At 38.3% G+C, this 18,559-nt stretch overlaps 1 protein-coding gene, 1 long non-coding RNA gene and 1 pseudogene across 3 annotated transcripts; 1 reads left to right on the forward strand and 2 right to left on the reverse strand.

Moving 5' to 3' along the window:
• On the reverse strand, positions 1 to 3,131 carry LOC120607715 (uncharacterized). Its single transcript, XR_005654221.1, has 3 exons — positions 2,638 to 3,131; positions 1,166 to 1,254; positions 1 to 205 (listed from the first exon to the last, which is right to left on the reverse strand). It is a non-coding gene; the product is annotated as an uncharacterized LOC120607715 (long non-coding RNA).
• Positions 3,132 to 3,814: 683 nt separating this feature from the next.
• Positions 3,815 to 11,589, forward strand: SERPINB1 (serpin family B member 1). Of its 2 annotated transcripts, none has more exons than XM_039869462.1 (7): positions 3,815 to 3,928; positions 5,145 to 5,320; positions 7,033 to 7,170; positions 7,730 to 7,847; positions 8,821 to 8,963; positions 9,047 to 9,214; positions 10,654 to 11,589. In XM_039869462.1, exons 2-7 carry the CDS (start codon positions 5,153 to 5,155, stop codon positions 11,053 to 11,055), a joined length of 1,137 nt encoding a protein of 378 aa, XP_039725396.1. In that variant the 5' UTR covers positions 3,815 to 3,928; positions 5,145 to 5,152; the 3' UTR covers positions 11,056 to 11,589. The 2 variants fall into 2 exon arrangements, with proteins under 2 accessions (XP_039725396.1, XP_039725395.1); XM_039869461.1 differs by having other exon boundaries at positions 3,819 to 3,928; positions 5,113 to 5,320.
• Positions 11,590 to 17,901: 6,312 nt separating this feature from the next.
• On the reverse strand, positions 17,902 to 18,020 carry LOC120607770 (uncharacterized; annotated as a pseudogene).
• Between the last annotated feature and the right edge of the window lie 539 nt (positions 18,021 to 18,559).

The raw sequence follows: 18,559 nt of genomic DNA on the forward strand, positions 1-18,559 counted from the left end.
TCCAAAACAGTAGAATCTTTATTGTAGATCCCGCAAAATTGGCTGAGAAAATTTTAGATGATTTGAGAGGTTTCAACCCTTTTAATATACTGCCTGGTATCTTTTAAGTATTGTGCTGTTGCTGTTAATTCTTTTTTGTATATTCTCAGTTGGGTGCCAAGTCCTCCAGAGACAGTTTCAAGACATCCGAATGAACAACTATCATCTGCGCATAAATAAAAAAAAAATCATAAAAGGGGGAAAGACACATTCGAAAAGACCTGTGGCCATGCTTCAAAAGGACTTGTGGTGTGCCTTTGCAGCCTTGGACTTTGTTAATCTGTCTGACTCATCTAGTGCAGATTTGGACATCAAGCATAGCCATGGGGTTTGAGCCTGCGTTGCTGCCCTCTATGTCTTTCTAATTGGAGAATTACAAACAACTGCTTTGAATGGACTTCTTAATATATCTTGTTAATTGTAATCTAACTAATTGTGTAAGTCCTCACAACAAAGGGTCAGATCTATTGCTTTTGAATCAACCAAGTTTTATAATGTTACCAACAAAATTGGAAGAGCCTTGGTGTGATGATAGTGGTATTCAAACTCTGCTAGAAATGAAATATGCCTTGAGTGGAGACAAAAGAATTATAGGATTGGTTATTGCTGGTTTAGTAGTCTTTGTGTCTTTAGTAGCCATAGCAGTTACTGCCGTGGTCGCATTGTCATAAAGCATTCAGAATGCCAATTTTGTAAATGAATTAGCCCATAATATGTCTATAGCTATGAAAAGTCAAGAAGGTATTAACTTAAAATTAGAGGTAAAATTAAATGCTCTAGAATCAGTTGTTGTTCAGATTGGAAATGAGGTTGTGGCCTTAGAAAAAAGGATGAGTTTATGCTGTCATGCTGCCTATAAGGGAATCTGTGTGACTAACGTGATTTATAACCAGTCATGATGGAACTGGCAAAGGGTTAAACTTCTTTTGCAAGGTATTTAGCATCATAACAGTTTAAGTTTAGATTTGCATAATTTGCATCAAGAAATTATAGACATTCAAAATGTTAAGTAATTATAACCAATCCGAAAGATTTAGCTAAAGACTTATTAGGTAGTTTACATGGGTTTAATCCTTTGAATATGCTTAAACATACCTTTGGATTTTAGCTGAAATTATATACTTACTTCTTATATTCTTCTGTGCTTTTTCAGTCGGCTGCTGAATCTTCCAAGGGCAATTAACACAGTCTCAAATTGGTTTGCATGCATTACAGCTTCAAATTAAAAGAAAAGGGGGAGATGTGGAGAGCGGGTTGTAAACTGAAAAAGTCCTTGCAACCTGTGAGGGCAACCAAGGGTTACCTTGCCTCAGGGAACTCCTTCTGAGAACAAGAAAGTATAAACATAGCCACAGGCAGGCAAACAAGCTGAAGGCCATAAGATATGGCTTGGGAAAAGTAGAAGAAACAGTTGTTATGACTAAGGGAGACTGCTTATGCCAACTAGTATGTTCTTGTATAAAACCAGCTTGCAAAAATAAAACTGCCATTGTCCACCATCAGTGGGCAACGGACCTCCTGATCCCCGCTTTCTGTCTTCTTTCTTTTCTTCATCTCCCACCATTCCTACTCAGGTTTATTTTCCAGGGCCGCGATGGATGTGGCAGGATTTACCACTTGTTGGACGGGGCATATGCTCACACACATTTTTTGTTAGAAATATCCCCAGGAGTGAAGTTGCTCAGTGGGAGATAAGGTAAGCTTGTGCTCAAGTGTAGTAAATATGCCAAACACCATACCTAACCCGGCTGTGCCATTAGGAGTATATGAGTACCTCTGACCTTTGATAGCAGCCATTTACATTTTAAAGCCACAAGTAGAACACTCTGTTATTTAACAGAGTAGTTACTTTGCCTCAATCTTAGATAGTACATGTATTGATTGATGGTTTATGTATAAAGGTCAGTGTTGTCTGAACCTTATATAGTATATGTATTGATTTAGGAAATGACTTCGTTTTACTAACTTCAGATTACTAACTCCAGGTAGCACAAATAGAAAATGTCAAGAGAAAAATAAAAATTCAGAACATTTCTTTCTTTGGTTTATGTCTCAGATTTTAATTTAACTTCTCAGTACAGCCTCTTGTTCTTGATTTTCTCACATTGACCTCTTTGTAGAAACTAGTGAGTGGTTCTCTAGTTCTGTGAGAAATGGTAGAGGGGTTACCAAATTTGATCAAACCACTTCAATTTAGCTATGAGTGGCTTTGAATAAATATTGGTTTCTTTATTTTAATAAACTAGAAAGCACTCTACAATCTTACTTATTAAACTCTTACTGCTTTTTTAAATTATGGAGAGTATTTTTACCACTCATTATTGGATCGTTTTTGCCCCTTTTCATTATAACCAAGTTCTCAGAGTGAGCAAAAAAATCTACAGACCCATTCACACTATGTTATCCATACTATTAGGATTTTTCTTTGTTTCTATTTCATGTTGAAATTTGCAAGAAGACAAGGGAGAAGTGTTATGAATGCAGAATTATTTCAGACCCCCAAGCACTATAAATTTTGGTGAAATTACATAGTCAGGCATTAAAAGTCAGAAACAAACAAAAAACCCCTACAGAAATAGTGGGGTAACCATCACCTACCTGTGAACAGAGTATCAGGGCTGAACTCATTTTGGTATCTAAAGATAGTGACATCGAGAATGTTGTTTGGAACTGCAGACTCTGAGAAAAAAAGATACCTACCAAGGACTCCTGGTGGCTAATTGATCTCAAATTTTAAAAACAGAGCTTAGCAGCCATTTCTACATAGGAGCCTCTCACTCGAACTGCCCTTGAGGAGGAAGCCTGCACAGAACAGCCTGCCTGCACTGTGTTCCTGCTATTTAAGCTAGCCCTTATAAAGGAGTTCCTGGAATTGTATTTCAGTCAATAGGACTGAAGTTTTCCCTATCCAATAAGAGCTTGGCAACTATGGCCCCATCAGCCCCTTCACCGACCAATCAGAGTGGCTTCATTCTGACCAATCAGAACAGTGCCTTTTGGACCAATCAAACTGCAAAGAGTTGGAGTCCTCATTTGTATGAGGAGAGATGAATCAGGGACAGGGTTGGGAACTTCTCTCTGCATAAGTCAACTCCCCCACCCCCACCCCCTCAGGGAGCTCACTTTCCCTTTCTGCTCAAGTTTCAAGATTAGATTTTCCTGGCTGGAGCTGAAATATGGAGCTGAAATATATGGAGTTGAAATGGGCCTCAAATGGAAGTCCATTTCAGCTACAGCTGAAGCATGGAGGGTTGCCAGTTCCCCAGAGCTGCCTTGCAGCTTTGCTGCTTCGTAATTGAGCTGTGACACCATTGAGCTGTTCCACAGTCATACTATATCACAACTGAGCTGTTTGCACTGAATAAAGTTTCCTTTTTCACCAGGCCCCAAAATGTTGGTGTTAAATTGATGGCAATGGCCATCAATTGACAGACCTTATTCTGTTTTATCTGATCCTGGAGGTTCCTTTCTGTCTGTCGCCTCCCTCTCTCCATTTTTTTTTTTTTTTTTTTTTTTTTGAACGTATAGATGAGATTCAGCAGGGGCTAGTTTGTCCTCTAATTGGTGACACATTATCTCATCTCATTCATTCACGTCTTAATAAGAAATAGGCCCTCAGGTCCTTGCCAGAGATCTGTGTTTGTCTAGACTCAGAAAGGTGCGGATCCCCAGTACGGCACTGCGTGGAGTCTGCTCTCTTCCCTGCTTCATTGGCAAACCCAGACTTCTCAAAAGTCACCTAGGGGAAAGCCCAAGGCGGTGCACCGCCCCCGCCCCTTCCGCAGCGAGTGCCCATGGGCCACTCCCCTTCTACAACTATAAAAGTGAGGCTTGCAAGCTGGGTACCTCTTCACAGGTCCCGCGCCCCGCCCAGACAGTTTAGCAGCTGGTAAGGCTGGGGCCCAGGGCTCTTTAGGGAGGTGGGGCGGCGGGGAGCGGGCAGTCCCAGGCTGCAACCCACCAGCCGTGGCCACCCAGCACCGCCCCGGCCCTCCATGGCCGGGAGCCACCGCAGTCCCCGACCTTTCGCCAGGACTGCTAATGCGCCGCCCAGCCGCGCCCGGGATGCCACCGCACCCTTTGTGCGCGCCTCCCTGGGGGCGACCGGGGATCCCCCATACCGCGTCCGAGGCGCAAGGCCAGGAGGTGGGGGCATGGTGGCTGGGAGGCAGAACCGAAGCCTGAGATCGGAATATTTTCCTTTCTTCTCGAACTAACTCCCTTTCCCGAGCTGTTTGCGACAGTTTCCAGGCAACCCCAGGGCGGAACCGCTTCTCCTTTCTGTGGTTTCTGGGAGGGAGTGGAGGACAGTGCGATCCTAGAGATTGTTTTTCAACAATAGTAATTCATTGTCGGACACATGAAGCAGCCAGCACAGCTGTTATTATTCCTTGCCTGTATGTGAGGAAACTAAGACTCTGAGAGGAGCAGTCACAATGGGTAACTGGGCAGCTGGACTGAGGTGGAAGGTCCGCTGCTTAACCTTCGCGGACACCACGCTGGCGTGTCAGAAAGAATATTTGTCGCCTTCTCTCTGTCGGGCTGCCCCTCCTGCCCTTGGGACCTGTGTTGTATTTTCAAACTCTCATAACCTACACCAGCTATGAGACTTGGGACACTTAACCTCTCTTAAACATTTATCAGCTGAATCTCAGAAATGAGAGTAATTATGTCTACTTTACTGGCATTTGCTTTAATGCGTATAGGTAGCTATGATTTTCTAACGGAAACATTCTTATTTCAGGTAAATGTGGGCAATGACTTTATTGCCCAAATGAATCAGAGGAGAATCCAAAGGGTGGGAAATGTGTGTGCTCCCAAATCTAGTAGGAAAGGCCTAGTCCTGGCTATGTCTGCAAGATCAGAGCCCTTTGGGATACCCTGGGTCCTGATCTGGGTCACTGTTGACTCTTTGGCCAGCTATCCCTAGTTCCTACATTTGTGCGCATGAAGAAGTGTTCTTGCCCTTCTAAAAAAATGGGGAACGAAAGTTCCAGGATGTTTCAGGGTGGTTGGCACAAGTTGAAGAAGACATGGAGAAATGCTCGTTGTCTAATTTGCTGGTGTGGTCAGTGGGCAGCTCCTGCCTCTGTTCTGTGTTGTAGCCTTCACCATGGAGCAGTTGAGTACAGCAAATACCCGGTTCGCGGTGGACCTCTTCCGCACCTTGACTGAGAACAATCCTACTGGAAACATCTTCATCTCTCCCTTAAGCATTTCGTCAGCACTGGCCATGATCTTTCTGGGAGCCAGAGGCACTACTGCGGCACAGGTGTCCAAGGTCAGCAGAAACAAAAATAGTCCGGTATCCCTGCAAGTCTGTACTGAAAAGTTGTGCCTTTGAGTTCTTACAGTTTGTTTTAAAAACTGTATTTCTGTGTTCAATTACTATACATTATGAGGCCAGACTTTCAGAAAAGCCCCCCAAAAACAATCCGTTTTTATGAAGGCTTTCATTCACTATCAAGTTTTTACTGAGCGCAGACTATGTGCCAGGTACTGTTTTTATGTTTAGCTGAGAATATAGCAGTGAAGAAAGCTACAAAAGCTCCTGCAGTGTGTTGCTTCTTTTCTCTTCCTGTGGGCAGATCTTTGACAGTATTTCCTCGGGGATTAGGATTTTACAGTTTCTACTTTGCATGTGACCTACTATTAATAAATAATGCTTGCTATATAATGTTACTTTTGAGCATAATGACACATAAGAAATGCACCAACCACAGTGGAGAAGTTGGTGGTGGTGCATTTTTGAGGGAACAGGCAATCGTGTGATTCTGTATTCCTAAAGCCTAGCCTGTGCCTAGCACCAAGTTTCTGTGTGAGAAGGAGGCCCCTGCGGGGACCAGACCAAGCCCTGGGTGTTATGGAGGTCACTCTTACAGCAGGAGAAGAAACAGTAATGCCCTGCCTTCCTCCTGTCCTTAGATGGTGTGGAGGGCATTTCTGTGCTACATGTTCTTTGATTCTGAGAGGGGAACTCTGATTTTCCTTGAAACCTAGGGGAAAGGAGTGCTAAGAGTGGAGATCTAACATACCAGTCACAAATTACATGGCACCTGTAACTAGAGAAGGTGCACACTTGGATTCAAGTTTATTGACTTGATCCAGCTGCAAAGCTTCTATTACTTTAATTTATGGAAAACCAACCATCTTTATCACTGCAGATATGAAAGCATTTTAAAGTTTTCAAAAACACCTTTATTTTTAACCTCTGGTACTAATTGTTAGTTGCTTCTTCTGGGGTAATATCAGCTTCTATTTTGAGATTTTCCAAGGACTTTAACCTCAGCAAAGAAGTTCTAAGGTCCCCCTCGCCATCCATTTCCATTAAAGCAGATTCATCATAGGAACTAAACATTCTACATCTCAGTGAGTAACTGGACTTTGTACACTGTGTAGGTTTGTTCTTTGGATATTCAAACAAGGAACCAGCCCAAGCCTCATAAAACCATAAAGGGATTCTTGATTTGTAACAGGGCAATTAAACTTTTGCTAAATGTTAAGTTTATAGATGTTTTTAAATAAGTGAGTTACTGATGCTAGTAGTGTAATTTAAAAAAAAAAAAAAAACAAACCAAAATTCTTTCAGTCTGTAATATCTTTGTGTTCCTGCATAGGTGATGATTTTTATTTTTACTATTTATTTCTGAGAACTTTCAGTAAAATTTTATTTGCTACAGAATATACATATGAATATACCATTTATGATTTTCTTTGGAAAAAAGCAGACATGAATATTTAGCTTATGAACCACTCGTATTTGTGGAACTGTAACAAAAGTGATATTAAAACAGTTTCTGTAATCATTATATCTCACAAAGCTATAAATTTTAGATTCTCTATTATCCAATGAAAAATTGATAAAGTATTGGGCTGGGAATCATCAATGAGCAATAAAAACATGTTAATTTAATTTAATGGAAGCAAATGCCAAGGAATCAGTTTATAATTTCAAAACAAATTATTATAGAAATAATATTTTCTTTCTTTTAGATTTTTTATTTCGATACAGTTGAGGAGATTCATTCAAGATTTCAGAGTCTGAATGCTGATATCAACAAGCATGGAGCTCCCTATATTCTGAAACTTGCTAATAGGTTATATGGAGAGAAAACCTATGATTTCCTCCCTGTAAGTACTTTGCACTCACGTTCTAAAGCTCACTAGACAATGCAGACTTTTTTCCAGCACAATTGACTCATAAAAGTCAGTCTTAATTTTTGTAAACATTGAGAACTATACAGAATGAAAATATATGACAGTATTCCCATTAATTAATGTGATTTCATTTTATAGTCTTCACAGTGAAAAGATTGACCCTGGCTGTTTTACTAAAGCAAGGTGAATTCCATAATTTACTTCCAAGAACAGTCAGTATTTGCTGACGAAAATGTTAGGCAAAGGTTAGAAAAGAATTGGTAAATTTTATACAACACCAAAACTATTGAACCATACACTTAAAAATGGTTAAGGTGGTAAATTTAATGTTATATGTTCTTTATCATAAAGTAAAAAGTATAAGGGTTAGGATTTTTTTGTTACAATGAAATTTATGCCTTTTAGGACAATTGCTTTCATTTTTAAGGATTTTAGAAAACCATTTCTGTATGTAGTAGGAGTTATTCATGACATTGTCTTTCTTTCTTTTCTTTTATTTTTCTTTCTTTCTTCTTCTTCTTTTTTTTTAAAGGAGTTCTTAGCTTCAACTCAGAAAATGTATGGTGCTGAACTGGCCAGTGTAGATTTTCAGCATGCCTCTGAAGATGCAAGGAAGGTGATAAATAAGTGGGTCAAAGAGCAGACAGAAGGTAAGAGAGTGGCAGAATGTAGTCATGCACAGGTTGTTCTTTCCCTCCTTCCACCTTTTTAACATGCAAGTGATTCTCTCATTTTTTCTCTGCCCTCATCCTAACCCTGGAAGTAAACCCTGCCTCTGCTCAGTGCCGGACAACTTTCAAATGTAGAAATTCCTCAAAGTGGAAACTTAAACATAATTAAATGAAGTGGCTAAATTTTTTTTCCTCATAAGTTCCCAAAACTACATTTTAAAATTAAAATTAACACTGAATGTAGAATATAAGGAATAAAGTTTTGAGGAGAATCCAGCCTAGCCCAAATTATTTAATATACATATAGAAAGGAATATCCTGATAGTTGTGACTCAATATTCATAAAGTGCTGTGTCATAAATATTTTTACCAACATCTTCTCAAAGCAATCAGGGATGGTAGGTAGGACTGACTCTCTCTCAGTTGTTTCTCCACTACAACTCTGTCTAACCTAGTCACAGAATGAGTCACGGCACTCACTGAACACCTGTCTTCCATACAAGAAGTTATTCATGGCCATTCTGTGGTCACAGGGAGGGGATTGTATTTCAGTGGAGTAACTGTCCTACCTTTTGGATATTTGGGAAAATCTTTCTTGTGACAGTAGCTTTCACTTGGAGGATTTGATGAAGTGATTTATTCACTAGTGACTAAAAACATTTTCATTAAGGAATATTTTTTATGTCTGAAAGAGAATGGCCATTCACAAAATAAGGTTCATTGTTTATCATACACTACAAAAAAGGAGAATTTTCCTGTTTTTTAGCCCTTATGCCCCTTAGTTGGTTTATTTAAAGTCAAAACATACTGGTAGGCCTTTCCTAAATACATTAAAGGAAATTAAATAAAAAGTATGCATTTGAATTGCATTCCAGTGCTAATCAAATGTCAGTTCAAACTTGGAATTCTGATATGTGAATTTTTTTTTAAAAAACTTATTTTATCTTTTTAGGAAAAATTCCAGAACTGTTGGCTGCGGGTGTGGTTGATAACATGACTAAACTTGTGCTGGTGAATGCCATCTATTTCAAAGGAAACTGGCAGGAGAAATTCATGAAAAAGGCCACAACCAATGCAACATTCAGACTGAATAAAGTAAGGTGATATAACTGTATAAAATTATTCATTAAAAGAATGCAGATAATAATGTGAATGACCTGTTTGTTTCAACTGTTCAGAAAGACACAAAAACAGTGAAAATGATGTATCAGAAGAATAAATTTCCATATGGCTACATCACAGACCTTAAGTGTCGTGTGCTGGAACTGCCTTACCAAGGCAAAGAGCTCAGCATGGTTATCCTGCTGCCCGATGACATTGAGGATGAGTCCACAGGTCTGAAGAAGGTAACAGCTCCCACACTTAATGCACCATGTTTCCTTTTGATATATCGATTCTTGGTTGGTACTTGTTTTGTGTTTACTGATGTTACTCAACTCTCCTTTCCAATTCTTTGTCATTCCTTTGTAAGTTAGCCCACCAACATTTACTGCTCTGAAGCCCTAAGTTTAAATTTTCATCTACTGTCAGTGAGCAGTTGTGGTGGGGAACATCTAAAGATCTATTCTAAACGTAACAGCTGGTCAGTGGCTGCTCATGGAAACTCTCTTAAATGAACATTAGAAGAAAGTGCAGTAAAATGAGGATTGTTTTACTGAAACAAATGTTTTAAAATTAAAACCTTCAAAATATTATAGTGTATAGTTTCATCTTGTACTATGAAATCCTATTATTATGCTGCTCATTTTCACTATAGTTTATATAGATTGTGAATTAAATTTTCAATAGCTACATGATAGAAAAGACTCATGTGATGCGTTAACTGAGAGCTAAGCCTATTTTCTAATATGAACTTTGTATGATGTTTCTATTATATATAATTTAAAAGCTATGGCATCTTTTGCTAGGCTAGAACTAGGCAAAACTGTGAAGATTATGGCTTTTCTTTGGTGTCTCTAGTCTGCTGTGTGTTTTTTTCTCTACCCTCTCCATACCCAAACTTGCTCTCAGGATGGGGTCTAATATTAAAATCAACATGTTCTTTATTTCAGTTGTATTTCCATATTCATCTCTTCTCTGATTATAAAAGAAATTCTCTAGCCTCATGAAAAAAATAATATTCATCAATAGAATAAGTGGAATGATGGTTCTGTTCTAGTCCAATAGTAATAATAATGATGATGATGATGATCATGATGATGATAGCTGACATTTATGTAGCACTTGCTATGTGCCAAGCACTTTATGTATATGAACTCATTTAATGCTCACAATAGTGCTGTAAGGTAGGTACTATTATTGACCCCATTTTAGATGAGGGTCTAGGCCCTTTCTATTTTTACCTAGGAGCTAAATCTATGAGAGATTACTTCAGCTCTGTGAGGCTCACAGACAACCACAATGATCAGTGGGGTTCAGAATAAATAGAATCGAATAAATAAAAGAAACCTTTTAAAATTTTCTTTGCACCACTCAACCAGTTAGAATAATAACTATCATGGCCTAGCGTAGTAATTCAATGGCTAGGGGCTTAGTAAGTCCTGGATGAATGGGTGGGTGGATGCATGGATGGTTGATGGATCTGATGTCCAAGGTCCCTGTTGCTTGGGCCCTTGATGGCTTGGAACACAGCTCTGTTCTATTATCAATTGCTGGAAAGAAATGAAATCCTTCAAATGGAATCTGTTTTGGCATAAAACATGAAGGAAACTAATTAGCAACTGATATGAGTTCGTGCTTCTATGAAATTGTTCTCACCTTTTCTCTTTGCCCATTCTCATTCCAGATCGAGGAACAATTGACTTCGGAAAAACTGCGCGAGTGGACCAAACCTGAGAGTCTGGCTCTCATTGAAGTCAATGTCCACTTGCCCAGGTTCAAGCTGGAGGAGAGCTACAACCTTAACTCTCACCTAGCCCACCTGGGTGTAGAGGATCTCTTTACTAGCAAAGCTGATCTGTCTGGCATGTCTGGAGCCAGAGATATTTTTATATCAAAAATTGTCCACAGGTCTTTTGTGGAAGTGAATGAGGAGGGTACAGAGGCAGCAGGCGCCACAGCAGGCATCGCCGCCTTCTGCATGCTGATGCCAGAGGAAAATTTCACGGTCGACCATCCATTCATTTTCTTTATTCGACACAATCCCTCGACTAACATCCTGTTCCTAGGCAGACTTTCTTCTCCTTAGAGACTGTGGAAATACAAGGCCATGCTCAGAGATTTATTACCTGCACTTTCAATGGTGACAGTTTTCGTATATCTTTATCAATAAAACTATCATCCAAAAACAAATCTTTAATTTCCTTTGTAAGGTCAACTCTGTTGGCTGTTTACACCCATTAACTTGGGTATGGGTGTTCATTTTCCTTTTTAATGCTGAACTACTTCAGTGATTGCTTTTGAATGCATGAATCACACATGTAGATTCTTGACAACGTAATAAGCTATGAAATTGCTATACTCTCCTGATAGCCATGGGAAACATTATTATACTGTAGTTTATTTCATAGATAGACTTTTGGAAATCATAACAGAGAGACACTGATTGTTGAAGGGAGGCTTAACAACAGATATTCAATTGAAATATAGGGGAGCACTCCAACTGAGAGCCCAGGTTATGAAGACAAATTTGCCTTGGCCAATGTGTCTGACTTTGTTCTATAGGATTGATATTCTATTACAGCCCCAGTTTTCAAACTATTAAAGAGCCACCTGGTGATAACCTGCCCTCCCTTTTTTGTTCTCTTTTATCCTACCTGATATGTAGTTTATGTGGGATCAAAAATTGTTGAGAAGTAGGTGTCTTATAAACTACAGAAAGGAAAAATGTGGTAGAATAGTCTGTTAAGCAAAGAGGGAGTACAAAAGATCTCACTGTTACCCTGCTCCTTGTGTGTTTTCTGATAAAGGTTCTTGAGTTCCATGAGATACAAGTTGTTATGGCAATACAACAGCTTTATGCAATGCTGTGGTGGGAGATGTGGGGCAGGGTGCGGGGAGGAGGGAGCTCTTTGATGAATACAAACCTTTGTCAAATGTGCTCATTGGAATGGGGCTTGAAATGCTGCATTTTCTTGCTTCCACAAAGCTAGTGGGCTAGCTAATAGTTTCCTAAGATTCCACCAGCCAGACTGATCTCAGTCCTCTTCTTGTTTCTCCCCAATCTCAGAAAAGACGGGACTATAAAATGGGTTATTGGATTGTCAATACTGACATCCATGATGGTAGTGAGTGACTCACAGAACAAAGAAAATTTTAGCAAAACCTCTGTTGGCAAGATTTCCTCCTTTTTTTCCTTAAAATACTTACTAGCACCTACCATATTCCGGGGTCTCTTTAGCTATAGAAAAGACAAGAAAAGCAATAGTCACTGCATTCTGTAGCTCTTCTCTTTTGGCTTCTTATCCTAAAATTGACTTAATGATTAGAGTAAATTGTGCTAATCAAGTAGAAACTGAATCATAGGGCTCAAAGTGACTCTGCTTAAATTCTTTTTATATGCGAGGAAATAGGACCGTGGATTATAAGTAAATTGTTGAAGATCAAAACAACTAATAAATTCCAGAACAGAAACTAAAATTCAATTTATATTTATGTGGAGAATATCTAATTCTCGTAATGGTGAACTAGGTAACTCAGACCTCTTAAGTAAAAAACCAAAGTAGTGGCCTGAGAGAACGTCCGCAAAAGTAAGACTCCAATTCTAGAGTCTTTCTCATTTTGTTATCTTTCAGGCTACAATTAAAAAAGAATGTTGCAGGCAGCAGACTTTGTGAAGTCACAGATTGGGAGAACGGGCTTCCAAATATCTTTAGTTTTTATATACCAGAAACACTGCTTTAGATTACCCAAAGAAAAGTGGCAGCCCATCTTGAGGAGGGAAAGAAAGGGAATCTGGTTAGGTATTAACAAAATCAAGAGTGCATTTAAAATAATCAAAATAAAGTCAAATATGTCATGTGATTTCTGCATTGGTATGTTTCTTTAAACAAATTACTGCCCTATTTTTGCCATCCCAAATTCTTCCTTACTCAGAAATGAATCAGAACATTATAATGTAGAATTCTCATCTGACCATAGCTGTTCTTCCAGCTTAGGACAAGGATAGACTCACTGAAACCCAGAAGGATGCCACTGGGCCAGCCCTGGTGCTCCATACATGAGATTTATATTAACACCAACCTCATGAAGTAAGTATTACTGTCTACATTCTATAGATGAGAGTCAGTAACCTGCCTAGGTTCTCAGAGAAGAATGGGGACTTGTGCCTCAAAGCTCTGCAAAAATCATCCTGATTCATCATGAGCTAAAGTACCTGAGTTTCATCATCAACTCTCATCCAAAGGGTTGAGAAATGCCTTCTAAGCTATTCTAAGAAATTCTTGTCTTTTGATATTAATGTTGTGCTTTCATCGTTAGCTGTGAATCCCAGCCAATTAAAATGCAGTCTTCATTAATCTTACAGTCTCAAACTTGCTCTTGAAAAGACAGAATATAACCAGGAATTTCTTGGGAACAGGAGGTAAATGGCATTCAGTAGAACCTGCCGAGTCATCATTTTCCCATGGCACAAGTTCAGCACCCTGTTCCCTGCCAGTGTCACTGCCAAGAGCTGAGACCTTTACAAAAAATTATACATCTTGCTGGGGATAAGAAATATACTAGAGGACAAATTTTTCATTTTAGAAAAACAGTTCAGGACTAAAGAAGGATCTGTTATATTTCAACCTTGGAGAGACTGATGGCTCATAAACATGTACAGATTATAAAGTATAAAAGCATTTCTTCATCTAAATTCAGGGTTCTAAATACATATACAGAATTACTACAGCAGACACTTTCTGATCTGAAAAAAATAAAAGTAGCTGCTGTGCTAAGAGCCCCACCAACAGGGTATGGATAGAGCAGTGTGGAGTAAATCAATCAGTCCAAAATTACTCTGCCAAAGGGATAACTTGTAGTGTAAAACCTCATATGTGTCATGGAACAACGGTGGTTTTCTAGTACACAGGAGAAACAACTTAAAAAAAGCAATGCATAGCAAGAACAAGAGAATGTTATTGAACAGGTTTTCAAAGGGTTCTTGTACCAGACCTTCCCTCATTTTCTAAATCTGTTATGACAAATTCTGGTAACAAGACACTTTGCTTCAGCAGACAAATAAAAGCTTCCTGGTAAATTAAAAATTTAAATGTTTTTATTGCACAATATTTTTAAAGGTCAGTTTTCAAAGAATGAATATTCATTGCAAATTTTAGTTTTCTATGCAAAATCTGATACATTAGCTGATATATTTAGCAAATCAGGTCAGATTCCCCGCTTTCCATTTTCAGGTAAACCCAGATGTTTTCTATTATGGAAAAACAGTAGATATTTAAATTTTTAAATTGTTTTCATATGATATATTAAAAGGTAAGGACTTACATGCTTTTTAAACTCATTATGTCCTGCATTACTTGCTGCTGTTGCATGCTGAACTAATTTTCAAAAATTAGTGTTTTTCAATCATTATGGGTTTTTTTTAAAGTATGTTAACTCCAAAAATACTGTTAATCTAGAATAGGTAAGTTTCTCCATATTCAAGGTTCACAGATACTTTCATTGTATCATGACAATAGCATGGAATATCTCTTAAAATTGTTCAAATAAATTCTCTCTGTTCTGGTTTTAAATTCATTCACTCATTTCATTAATATTCTTTCACCATGTATTAGGTGTTAAGCTCTGAACTAGGCCCTAAAGATAGAACAATGAACCAAACAAGATCCCTGCTCTACAGTAGTTTATGTCTAGTTCATAAGACAGCTCTCCGACTATTAATTTGGTTAACTGATCTGTTGGTTAGCAATGGTACCAATTTGGTAGCTGGCACCCTAACCCTGCGCCTTTGCTGGTATCTTCTCCACTGTTGCGAAGCAAGAGGTTGTTTTAAATATTGAGCACCAACATTCTGAGAGGTTTCATTTTCTACAGTACTTAGTAAACTGGCATTCTGGGTGATTAACTCGTCTTTACTTATCTAGTTATCAGTGTATATTTTCTGATATCTATTCCCCCTGGATGTACTGATTAAACAGAGTTGTGAATCCTCAAGGCACAGCTGAACCAGGAGCATGTAGGTATTTCTCTGAAAAGAGAAGAGTACATGTGAAGGCACAGGGTTAAGAAACCCTGGTGTGATTGGAGATTAATAAATAAAGCAAGGGAGATGTGGCTAGGGTGTAGAAAGACAGGGTCATGCGGAGCACTGAAGGCAAAGTGGACTTGGGGATTTTTATCTTAAGTGCAATTATTCCATTCATTCTACTATGCCCCATACACTGTTTTAGGCAGTGACAATAAAATGGTTAAAAAACTAAGTAAAAAAAGCCATGACCTCATGCCTATTGAGGTGTTTTAAAGCAGACAGTGACATGAACTAACTGGCATAAAAAGTGTTTACTCTGCCTGCCAGGTGAAGAAAGATTGGAGGATAACCAGGAGTGGGAATTTGAGGATTCCAGTAGTGAGAGACGAGAATGGTTTCAACCAGGGGCCAGTGAAGGTGGATATCAAGAGCTATTTGGAAGCAGCACTTAGCAGTAGGTAAATTGTGGAAGTTGAAAGAAAATGAATTATCATGGTTTTCTTCCAGCTTTCTAGCAATGAGTTAATGGACATGCTGCTACTATGATGAGACAGAAAAAGAGCATTTCTGGTGAGAAAGTTAGGAGTTTAATCATGAACATGGGGTCTTCCAGAAGGAAACATCATGTAGGCAGTTGAATGCATGGATGTAGAGCTCAGAAGAGAGGCCTGGGAGGAGTTATAAATTTGGTTATGTATGCCACGAGAGTGAATGATATTGCCTGGTGTGAAGAGAATGAAGAGGAAAGGGTTTAGAGGAGAACCCAGAGGTATCTGACAGTCAGGGACAGTCAATGAATGAGCACTGACAAAGAAGGCCAAAGAGAAGGAGCATACAAGCAAGAGAGGAAAGAATGAGGAGAGGGAGCTGTCAGTGGACCCAGGCAAGGAAGTGCTTCAAGGAGAAGTAGATAAGTGGCATCAAATTCTAGTTTACTAGAATGAAGTAGGACTAAACTGTCCTTTTCAATTAGCAAGATGGAAGTAACTGGGGACCTTAGCAAGAGGATGCATATGAAGTGGTGACATTGGAAGCCAAATGGAAGTGTTTTAAGGAGTAAACAGCATGACTTTTGGCTGCAAGACTGTGGCAATAAAATAGCATAGATTTTTTTCTTATTAATAAAACTAACTGAAGCATAGTTTACATATGATCACCCATTTTAAGCATAAAGTTCAAGGAATTGTAACAAATGTATATACCCATGAAACAATCATCCCAATCAAAATATACAACACTTCTTTCACTCCAGGAAACCATTGATTTTTTTTTTTTGTCATTATAGATTACCTTTGTCTGTTCTACAGTTTTATATAGATGGAATCATAAGATATGTTTTTTTTATTTAACTTCTTACTTAGCATGTTTTTGAGATTCATCCATGTCGTTACATGTATCAGTTCATTCCTTCTTACTGCCAAATAGTATTTTGTTGTGTAGATATGCTACAATTTAATTATCCACTCATCTTTTAAGGGACGTAATTAAGTGGGATGTATGCCATGAAGTCAAGAACAATTCAGCATTACTACATGTGATAGAATTAGACATATAGTAATTAAAAGAGCATGGCTCTGGCTCAGAAATAGACAAATAAATCACAAGGAGAGAATAGTGTTTAATAATAAAACTGTAAGAATATGTGGGAGTTCATTGCATAATTAATGTGATACCTCAAATCAGGAAAAGGATGGATTAAATGGGTATTGGGACAATTGACTACCTTTTGGGAAAAAATACATCTTTACTTGATGCCCTGAATAAATTACAGGTAGATTAAGGACTAAACTAAAAACAAAAACAAAACAAAAAAACAACACAATAACAACAACAACAACAACAACAACTATAAATTTAAAAGATAAAGGTTTAAAAGTATTAGTATTAACATTGAAGAACATATTTAAAATCCTTGACTGAGAAAGGACTCGAGACAGAAGGTCCAGAAGCCATAAAGTAGAAATTGACATATTTGATTCCATAATTTTTTTCTACCAGTAGAAAATATTTGCAACATACAGTATATAACAAAGGCATAGTGTCCCTAAGATGTATACCCTGAGAGACAGTCATTGTGTCCAGGTATTAGGGACAGGAGCTGAGCGGATGACCTCTTGGGAGCCTTTGGTCCTGTGGTCCTATGATTCTACAGGGACCAGGACCCACATGGAAAGTCCTCTGTCCATCCATCCATTCAACGGGTGGAAAATCTGTACCAAATTGTGTACCTCTTATTGGCCTAACTGCTAAAAATTAAAAGATAAATAACAAAAGTGATTCTTTTGGAAAGCAGATGCATATTTGGAAAGACAAGTACCACAAATGAATTACCACAGTAAAGTATGAGAAGTGCAGTACAGAGGCATATAGCATTTTCAAAGTGACTAATTTTTCCTGGGAGATGGGAGGGGTGGGTTATTTCTAGAACTGGGTGACTTATTCACACATTACCATTCAGTTCTCTTTATTGCTTTTTGATAATGTTTGTTTCTTTTTAAGATTTTTATTAAAATACTATGGCTAACATACAATATTATATTAGTTTCAGGTATACACAATAGTTTTCCAACATTTATATACTTAAAGAAGTGATTACCATGATAAGGCTAGCAACCATCTGACACTGTAAAATGCTATCACAATATTATTGACTATATTCCTTATGCTGTAAATTACATTCCCACGACTTACTTGTTTTATATGTGGAAGTTTCAACCTCTTATTCCACTCCACCTCACCGCACCTCTATTTTTAATTTTTCAATTACAGTCAACATTCTATATTATTATTATTATTATTATTATTATTATTATTATTATTATTATTATTTTAGGTGAGGCAACCCTTGGTTGGCCCACAGATTGCAAGGACCTTGTCAGTTTACAGTCTCTTATTTTTTATTTGTTACGCCTACAGCATCTGGTCTTCCTAGATGGTCTCCCATCTAAGTACTAACCAGGCCCAAACCTGCTTAGCTTCCGAGATCATACAGGATCGGGCTTGTTCGGGGTGGCATGGCCGTAGACAACATTCTGTATTATTTTATGTTAGTTTCAGGTGTACAGTGTAATGGTTAGACATTCATATAATTTACAAAGGCATCCCCCTGACAAGTCTAGTACCCACATGGCACTATACGTATATTACCATATTATTGACTATATTCCATATGTTGTACTTTACATCTCTGTGACTATTTCAAAATGACCAATTTGTACTTCTTAATCCCTTCATCTTTTTCACCTTGTCCTTAACCTCCCTCTCAACTGGCAACCAACCATCAGCTTGTTCCCTGCATCTATGAGTCTGTTTCTCGTTTGTTTCATTTATTTTGTTCTTTAGATTCCACATATAAGTGAGATCATATGGTATTTGTCTTTCTCTGTCTGACTTATTTCACTTGGCATAATACTTCCAGGTCCATACATATTGTCACAAATGGTGAGATTTCATATTCCATTGTATATATGTACCACCTCTTATTTATCCAATCATCTATTGATGAGCACTTAGGTTGCTTCCATACATTGGCTATTGCAAATAGTGCTGCAATGAACATAGAGGT

The sequence above is a fragment of the Pteropus medius genome, unplaced genomic scaffold (assembly GCF_902729225.1).
Source record: "Pteropus medius unplaced genomic scaffold, Ma_sr-lr_union100, whole genome shotgun sequence".
In the NCBI taxonomy this organism is placed as follows: Eukaryota; Metazoa; Chordata; class Mammalia; order Chiroptera; family Pteropodidae; genus Pteropus; species Pteropus medius.